The sequence below is a fragment of the Pistacia vera genome, unplaced genomic scaffold (genome assembly GCF_008641045.1).
Source record: "Pistacia vera cultivar Batoury unplaced genomic scaffold, PisVer_v2 Contig214, whole genome shotgun sequence".
Taxonomy (NCBI): Eukaryota; Viridiplantae; Streptophyta; class Magnoliopsida; order Sapindales; family Anacardiaceae; genus Pistacia; species Pistacia vera.
The window spans coordinates 2,037,700-2,047,600 of record NW_022196018.1 but is presented as its reverse complement, the minus strand read 5'-3'; the positions used below and the strand labels follow the sequence as shown (position 1 = coordinate 2,047,600).

At 36.1% G+C, this 9,901-nt stretch overlaps 1 protein-coding gene and 1 pseudogene across 1 annotated transcript; one reads left to right on the top strand and one right to left on the bottom strand.

Moving 5' to 3' along the window:
- The first annotated feature begins 977 nt into the window (after positions 1–977).
- Positions 978–3,857, top strand: LOC116129837 (receptor-like protein EIX2). The gene has a single exon (XM_031415567.1). The coding sequence runs from the start codon at positions 978–980 to the stop codon at positions 3,855–3,857; it is 2,880 nt and encodes a 959-aa protein (XP_031271427.1).
- A 2,200-nt stretch (positions 3,858–6,057) lies between these two features.
- Positions 6,058–8,001, bottom strand: LOC116129850 (annotated as a pseudogene).
- Positions 8,002–9,901: the final 1,900 nt, after the last annotated feature.

Genomic DNA, 9,901 nt, shown 5'->3' with positions numbered 1-9,901 from the left:
TTTACTTTAACTTTTTTTTTTATTCTTAAGTTATCAATTTTAATACTTTGGCTTTAATCTTTTGAGCTTTGTGTGCCACGTAAAACATGTGGAATTGAACTTGATATCAGATATAACGTGAAGTATATTTGCATACTTGCAGAACAAAAGTATATGGAACCCACATTGAAATCAAATCAATACAACTTGTGAATATCACTTAAGTCCATAGATTTCTCCACAAAAAATTTACATATAAAATGTAATAAACAAAAGAAAGAACTGTCCATGAATCTTTGATATTGTCTTAAAACAGAAGATATATTGTTAGTCTTGTGACCTGAGGTTATTATGTGTCTCTCTAGTTAGGAATTAACACCCTTGATTTCCACCTTTGATCAACCTTTACTTGATTTTGGTTAACACCCGTGATTTCAGCCATTGATCAAACTTTTGTTGATTTGGGCTAACAGTGTGATAAGAAGAAGACGTAACAGAGAGGTGAAGTAAGCAAGTATTAGATATATTAAAATTCAATTAAAACTTTGATACTTTTATAATGTAACCATTATTGACTCATTAAATCAAAGTTTCATATTTTGTCCTCTTTAATTGACTTGAAGTCTACTCTGTTAATTGGACCACTAAAATTATAAGTATTTGCAATGAGATATTTTTCCAGGTCAATATTGTGAGGCCACGGGGTCCCATATCTTTGAAATTTTGATGCATAAGTAATTAATATTTGGGTCAATTGACTCTGTGGCCATAGGGGTCACTTATCTTTGAAACAGGGGATCTTGGAGCCACGTGGCCCACTGACATCTTTAAAATCTTGATGTTATCAGTAAAGATCAAAGAAATTTCCTGCAAGTTTTAAAATTGATTTCAGGACAAACTAATTGAGTGGTTCAGTGAACGGAAACTCTATAAATAGCGGGCCACTAATAATAATATTCTCATGCACAATTCCTTTTCCATAAACTTTTCCTACGCAAATGAAAACCATGAGCATTTTTCTTGCCTTTCTTTTCATTTCCACAACCCTCAACATTAGCTTCTGCGGAGGAAGCTCTTACCGGGGTTGCATTGAAAGTGAGAGACAAGCTCTTTTAAGGTTCAAGAAAGATCTGATAGTTGATTCCAACCGGCTTGCCTCTTGGACTTCTGGTCACGCAGATTGCTGTACATGGTCTGGCATTTTCTGTGACAACTTGACGGGCCATGTCCTTGAGCTCAACCTTAGTTCTCCTCAGTATAGGTCAATGCTGGGTGGTAAGGTAAATCCCTCTTTGCTTGATTTAAAGCATTTGCGCTCGTTGGACTTGAGCGTTAATGATTTTTCTGGTCAGATTCCTAAATTTCTTTGTGATATGCACAATTTAAGATACCTTGATCTTTCACTAAATTCCTTCCAAGGTATAATTCCTCACCAGCTTGGAAACCTCTCTAATCTGCAGTATCTTGCCCTCGGTTCTGGTTTAGATGTTGACAATTTAGGGTGGTTACCTACTTCTTTGGGCCGTTTAGATGTTGACAATTTAGGGTGGTTATCTAGTCTTTCTTTGTTGAAACACCTTGACTTGAGGGGTGTGGATCTCAGCAAATCCTTTGATTGGCTGCATGTGATCAATACACTCCCTTCTCTAGTAGTGTTAAAATTGCGTTCTTGTGGAATCCATTATTTTCCTCAACTACCCATTGTAAATTTTTCGTTTCTTGAGACCCTTGATCTGAGTTATAATCATTTTGAAGGTCCAATTCCTTATGGACTTCAAAACTTGACCTCCCTTAGATATCTTGGTTTATCTGGAAATTATTTCAATTCTCCAATACCCAATTGGTTTTACAGACTTAGCCGTCTCCAGGGACTTCGTCTTGATGATAATTGGTTGAAAGGCACGTTAGGGATTCTAGGAAATCTGACATCTATAGAAGAGCTTCATCTCTCATCAAATGGATTTGAAGGTGGAATCCCAAAATCAATGGGACGACTTTGCAACTTAAGGTCAATCAGTATCTCATTTGTCAATTTAAGCCAACCAATATCTGATGTCTTTGATATTTTTTCTAGATGTGTTTCAGACGAACTAGAGATTTTGGATTTAAGTGGAAGTCAAGTTTTTGGTCAATTTACTGATAGACTTGGACAATTTAAAAAGTTACATACTTTTTCTTTGTTTTACAATTCTATTTCAGGTTCTATTCCATCCTCTTTGGGAGAACTATCGTCGTTAAAATATCTTGGTATTGGCTATAACAAATTGAATGGAACTGTTTCTGAGATGCATTTTTCCAATCTTACAAGATTATTAGAATTTAATGCAAATGAAAATTCATTAATATTCCAAGTCAGTCATCACTGGGTTCCTCCTTTTCAACTTAGGACTCTAGTATTGAGCTCTTGTCATTTAGGGCCTCAATTTCCACTGTGGCTTCGTTCACAAAAGCATTTAGAATTTCTTGACATATCCGATTCAAGAATTAAAGATGCTATTCCAACATTTTTATTCAAAATTCCTTTCATTTCTGTAAATCTCTCTCACAACCAACTCTATGGGCAGATTCCAAATTTAATAGAGTCAACTCAACTTGAAGTCCTTGACTTGAATTCAAATAATTTATCAGGTTCAATGCCTCTTATATCCTTCCAATTGTCTCTGCTTGATCTTTCCAACAATTTTTTGTCAGGACCAATTTTCCATTTCTTGTGTCATAAGTTGAATGAGTCAAAGAGCCTGGAGATTCTCATCCTTAATAACAACTCTTTGTCAGAAGTTATACCTGATTGTTGGGCGAATTTGGAAGTCTTAAAAGTCTTGAATTTAGCAAACAATAGATTCACTGGCAAGTTTCCAGCTTCTATTGGGAATTTAAGTTCTCTTCATCTATTAAAGCTTCGCAAAAACAACTTTTCTGGAACAATTCCTGTGTCACTCAAAAATTGTACAGGTATGGTGTCGCTTGATTTGGGTGAAAATGAGTTTGTTGGAAATCTCAAGGCTTGGGTTGGAGAAAGATTCTCAAGAATGAAGATTCTCAACCTTAGATCAAATAAGTTTTCTGGCCATTTACCAAAAGAACTTTGTGATCTCAGTTCTTTGCAAATCTTAGACCTTGCAGATAACAACTTCTTTGGAACCATACCAAGATGCATCAATAACTTTAGTGCTATGATGACAAAGAGCTCTGATGAGGAAAGCGATATGAGTTATGAAACTTTTGAGTCGACTTATGTTTCAACATATCTGGAGGGTGAACTACTTGTGAACAAAGGTCACATGGTCGAATACAACACAATTTTGAAGTTCGTGAGACGTATAGACCTTTCAAAAAATAACTTCTTTGGACAGATTCCTACGGAAGTGACAAATCTTTCAGAATTACAGTCATTAAATCTATCACACAATGGTTTTACTGGAAGAATTCCGGAGAAAATTGGCGATATGAGATCTTTAGAGTCTATCGATTTCTCCAGAAATCAACTTTCAGGTGAAATCCCACAAAGTATTTCAAGTTTGACCTTTTTGAGTCATTTGAACTTGTCTAACAACAACTTAACCGGAAGAATTCCTTCAAGCACTCAATTAAGTGGCTTTGATGCATCCTGTTTTACAGGAAACCAACTTTGTGGACCTCCACTTCCTAATAATTGTATTGTGACGGTTCCAACAGTCAACAATCAGAACAAAGGAGAGAAAGATGGTAATGAAGATGAAGTGAACTGGTTCTTTGTGAGCATGGCACTTGGATTTATTGTGGGATTCTGGAGTTTTATCGGTTCTCTACTCGTCAACCGAAGATGGAGATACTTGTATTGCCAATTCTTGAATAGCCTCGAAGACAAACTGGGCAGTGTTGTAAGAAAATGTTACTAGAGTATTTTTGTTTTTTGTTTCATCTTTTGTCGTTTGGAGCTTACTTTGTTTGTACCAAAAAGAGAAGTGAGTAATTGTTTGAACGTTTGTCATGAAATGATATCTGCTATCTTTTTTACATATCAAAAAGATTATGTTAATGCATTCATTGCTTTAACACACTGATAAGTGAGTAGAATTGTTGTAGAATGATCAAATTTTTTGTTTTAATGGGGCCTACAAAATTGAATAGATGACATAAATGTGAATAAATAAAATATTAAAGGCAAAATGTCATGATCAACCTCAACACCACTTCTAGTACTCACAAATCCCTTCATGGAGACTTTCAATTTTTCTATCATCCATAAACAGACTTCAATTTTTGATCTTCAAGACCGACTCTGCACTTTCTATCTCCCTTGCTCACAAAGAAACCCGCATACCCATTGCAAGAGACGGTTTTTTAAACATCATTTGTGAGTTCCAATAATGGAGGAAGTGATACAACTTGGCGTTGAAGTGAGACAAGAATTGATGGTTGCTAGAATCATAAAAATGACTCCATTAAAGTAATTTAATACTCTTTGTTATGATTTAATTGAATATATATTGAGATAATTTGTGAATTTATGAATTTATTGATGAAAAATCACATTTTAATGTTTTCGTACTAATTTTGCATGTTTGGAATGATTTGGGAAATGGTGTGAGTTGATATTAGGTTATGGTTTATGGATTGGGGTTGATTCTGTCTCATTTATGTTTATTAAGGGGTAAAATGTCATGTTTTCAAGGGGTTTATTTTGTCACTGTTTAAATGTATAGGGACTAAGATTACCACATTTTCTATAAAAGGAACGTGAACCGTGGTAAAAAAGAAGCAGCCACCGAAGACCCAAACCCTTGCTCATCTCCACTAGATTTCGACCATCTCCGGCGACCCTTCTTCTTCTAAAACTCCGATCGGACATTACCTCCATCATCTCCTTGAAGATCCGCCGCGGTTGCCATTCATCACCATTTGCGTCGCCACGATTCTTCATTTTTCTAGCGACTTTTTGTCTTCTTCGACGACGTTTCAGCTTCCCCAAGCGTCGACTTCTTCTTCCCATTGTCGAGAGCTGTCGCTCGACGTCTCACATCATCGTTTTGCTCTGTCGCGACGTTCCACCTTCTAGCCGCGATTCTTCGTTTTTACGGCGTCGTTTCGTCTTCTCCGACGTCGATTCAGCTTCCCCAAGTGCGGACCATCCTTTCCTCAGGGTTCCCTAGCATTTTCATCGCCTTTCACCATCCGCTGCCGTGAACCACCGCGGGAATCCTCGGCTGTCGACGCGTCTCTTCGTCTTCAGCCAACCGTTCAACTTCCCAGCTCACCTTGGTTCTCCCTCATCCACAAAACAACCACTCCAGCTACCGGGGACTTGTCTTCCATCATGGGCAGCAACCGTTCACCTTCCCCAGCCTCCGTCGACACCTCTCTGAGCGGCTGAGCACCGGTTGCCTGTTAGGCAGAGGCGAGACCAGGATTCAGGCTATAGTTTTCTTTACTTAAACAATGTATGATTTGAATTATGAAATGCTTTGTTGGATTTGTGTTCGTTATGAAACCAAATTGATTGCGTGTTGAATGTTGGGTTTGAAAGTTCTGAATGATTAATTTTCGGCCTTCTAGATGCATTTTTCACACTTTATTTTTTATATTAATTTAGTGCACATTAGTCTGTGTTATTAGCACCGTATTCGATGGAATTGTTGACATTACTCAATAATTACAAAAAAGTTCTTGTTCAATACATGATATTTAAACTAAAATTATCAAAAAGATTTTACCAAACATATCCTTTTATTTAATGATAATCAAAATAAAATAGGGATGGTTCACGGACTCATCATGGATAAGTGTAATTAAAATGTACTTTAACTCCAAGGGGTTAGTCTAGCAGTCAAGAAGATTTGTTTTTCTGATTAATTTCTTGAGTTCGCATATTGAGACCACTTATCATATTTATGATTTACTTGGTCATTTAGATTTGTCAGATGTTCAAAATGGATCACAAGATTAACCAAGGCGTACGCAAGTTGACCCGGACACTCCGGTTAAATTTCAGCTAATTTATAGTTTACACATTAAGATTGTTTACCTAAAAGAGTCGGCAGGGTTAATAACATAAATTACGGTAATTAAATAAAATAGATAATGAGTGGATTAGCACATGCATGGTGGTGGAGATTTAGATTATGAAAGGGTGAAATGTCAAAGTGAAAAAGGAAAAATGACATATCATAATCATATATTCACAAAACAAAGAAGGGAGATCATAGAATTCTGCCGAGTAGGACAAAGCTTCTGAGTTATTGTCACAGATCTTCCATAAAGATGCAACCTCATTTCTTGCTAAAGTACCCCAATTTTCACAATCACCAAGAAAGTCCAATAGCTTCCCATAAAACGAGTCGTAATTCATCACAAGAAAAGGAACTGGAAGCTCTGATCCAATCCTTTCCAGCTGAATTAGTGCTAGAATCTCAAACATCTCATCTAGTGTACCAATCCCGCCAGGGAGAGAGACTACTGCAGTTCTAATGGAGCTACTATTCCTAACTGCAGCATCCACCATGCCATGCTTTCTTGCAGAGAAAAACCTACATTTTTTATTGTAGTACATACAACTTAGAAACCTGTGAGACATGTCGGTAAAATTTGTAGCAATAGTAATATTACCTGCAAGTCAGATATGATTCTGAAGGTAGGTAGGGATGAAATTTAGAGGCTGTCCATTCACCTGCTTCTTTATCTATTTTAAGTCCACCAACTGGCTTTCCTGCTTGCATAGCACCTTTGGTCACAGCATCCATGAGCCCAGGACCAACCCCGGACCACGTGGTGCAGTCCAGGAGGTTAGCAATCTGCTCGGCTACAATGGCAGTCAAAAATTAAAGTAAGCAATGGGGAAAATCTCAGACATCAGGACAATTTTATTCAATAATGCACCTTATGTTTGTTCGCCATGCATCCCAACACATACATAATTAACAAAATATTGATTTGAAAGTAAATTGAGAAAATGATAATATGAGATATCTTGCCTCTCTACTCAACTCCAGAGCTTGCACATGATGTGGATGATCAGGTCCCATCCTTGAAGAACCCAAGTACACAAACTCCCCTCCCTAGTCGGTGTATGAGTTCATAGCATTGTTCTATCTCTTTTCTAACCTTTCAAACAATAAACCCAATTTAGAGAAATAGCTCCCCCATGTTTATTGACACTGTGATGCACGACATATATTCGTAAAATCGACTAACAAGAAAGCAACGGCAAAAGATGGCACCTAAATGTGGAAAACCAGCAATAATGAATCTTCAAGAGGTTTTTTCCTCTCCCATTAAGAAAGCAAAAGGGAGACAAGATGCTAAATGCGAATTCCAACAGCATGCCATATTCAATCCTTTTGAGGTCTTGTTGAATCAGATCAAAACTAAATACTACAAACGCAAAGGCAAATGTAAATCAACAAATCAGTTCTTATTAAATAGTCTTGCTGCAATATTTATCTTTTACTCCACCTCAATATGACTTCTCCCAATAGTTCAATTAAACTCTTAGCTTCTAATTCTACAGTGCAAATGGCAATTCAAATCTTCTGAATCAACACTCATCATATAACAACTATCAAAACGTCGAAGCTTGAATGAACAAAGAATTTGAAAAATTAGAAACTTTAGAGAAACTAAGAACTGGGTTTACCTCAAGAGGGCTTGTTCTCTCTTCAAAGTCAACCTCCTCCCTCTTACAGAGCAAAGCTGAAGCTCTTCCTGGGCAAGAATTAAACTTTGAAGTAAATTTAACACTGAACCTCTTTTTCCCACTTGAAGTTTGAAACTTTACAGTCTTATGACAAGAATTCTTCAACCAAACATGAGAACCAAATGAACCCACCAAAGAAAACCCCATTTCAGAACATTCAAATTAGTAAAATACTGTTCTTGTTTTAGTCAATTGGTTTTTTCTAGTAAGGGTTTATGTCTGAAATTTGCAAATATGGAACATCTGAAAACTTTTTATGAGATTTTTGCAGAGATAAGGAATTGGGTTCCAATTTGGACAGAATTTTTATGCTGTTTCCAACCACAAAAGTTAAGAGAAGAAAATTTTTAGATGATCAAAATATTAAATTAGGGAGTCAAGATTCCAATTGAAATTTGAATGTCATTTTTATAAATTAGCCGGTAATATATATGTACTCTAATTGATATCATTGTGGTAGGGTTTTAATATATTAATTTTTATTCTTAGTTTATAATTATATAGCATATGTGCGCATTAATTATTATCAATTTTTTTTTTTTGATAATATAGTTTTTATAATTCCGGTTTGGTACTAAGCTATATGTGAGACTAATGATAATAGTTGCTTTATCTTACTTTCCATTGATATAATTGGATCAGTAATTGTGTCAGGTATATTTTGGGCTACATATTAGTTGTAAACTTTGTTTTTATAAAGGACCTAGGAGGTTGGTGTTCTAGTAGAATTTTGAGTCCCACTGGGTAGATAAGTCTCAATTAGGATGGAAGCATTATCCCATGCTATTATCAGATTAGGCTTACCACTTCAAGTAGATTTAGGATCTTGACTAAAGTAGAAAGTAAATAGGATTCCAATTCTTTGTTTTGGACTGCTGTGAGCTAATAGGCTGTAACTTGATTTAGCTTAACTCGTAGGATAGCCTAACTCATATAGTGGTCAGTTCACAAGCTAGATTTAAACGTAGATTCAACTAGAATTGGATTAAGGCATTGGGCCATAAGATGTTTATTTCATTATTGGACCTCATCAGGCCTAATACGATTTTTGACTCATACACTATTGTAACCTTTATTGACTAATTAAATATCCTTTAAATAAACATTAAGACTTTCTTGATACTTACATGGGAAATACTGTGAGATCCTACTTTTCAAACTTCTATTCCAGATGAGCTGGATAAGCTGAGCAATTAGATTGGTCATTCATGAGAAGTTCCATGGATGAATAAATTTAATTGGGTCAGCTGAGTAGGATTTGCCTTAGAGTCGACAAAATTTATTAATGTGAACCATTGGAACTAACTGGATGGATGAAAAGTTGTAGCTGCTTCTGTAGTATGAAATCAAATGTCGCCCAAGATACTTTCTATTTACTTCATAGATAGCTTCTAGTGCCAAGTATTTTCCACGTACTTCAGTCATTCTTAATTTCTTGGTGATTAAATGGTTATAAACAAACTTTCTCTTTAACTTCCATTTGAATTGAAATTGAAACAAGGGCCCGACACAGAGTAGATAACTAAAGTAATTAGAATCGGACACTAGGAATATTTCTCAACAAACTAAGCAAATACTACACAACTTTATAAAATATGAATGACAAGCTGTTAGGGCTAAAAATCGTCTTGGGCTTGACGAGGCCCAATAACGAAATAAACATGTCACGGCCCAAGGCTTCAACCCGATCCCGATTGGGCCTAGGCTTAAAATTACCTTGTAAACTACCCACTCTATGAGTTGGGCTATCCTATAAGTTAAGCTAAACTAGGTTTCAGCCCATTAGCCAGCAACAGTCCATAAATAGGAAATCAGAATCCCATTCTATTTCCTCTTTTACTAAGATTCCAAATCTTACTTAAACTATCAAACTTAGTCTGATAAAGTCAAGAAATCATATCTCTTTCATGATAGGGATTATCTCCCAAAATAGGACTTAATGTCCTACTAAGATTCCAAATCTTACTCAAACTATTAAACTTAATCTGATAAACTCAAGAAATCATATCTCTTTCATGATAGGGATTATCTCCCAAAATAAGACTTAATGTTCAACTAGGATTCCAACCCCTTAGGTTCACTATAAAAACAGAGGCTTACCCTCTCATTAGACATGTAATCTCCCATACTCAATCTACACTACTCAAAACCATCTATTTGCTCCTAAAGTTCTTGCTTCCGAGAACCCGATGCCTTTGCCGTAGTCCTAGCTTCCGACAAGACTCTTGGTAATTCTTCATCTCCTTAATT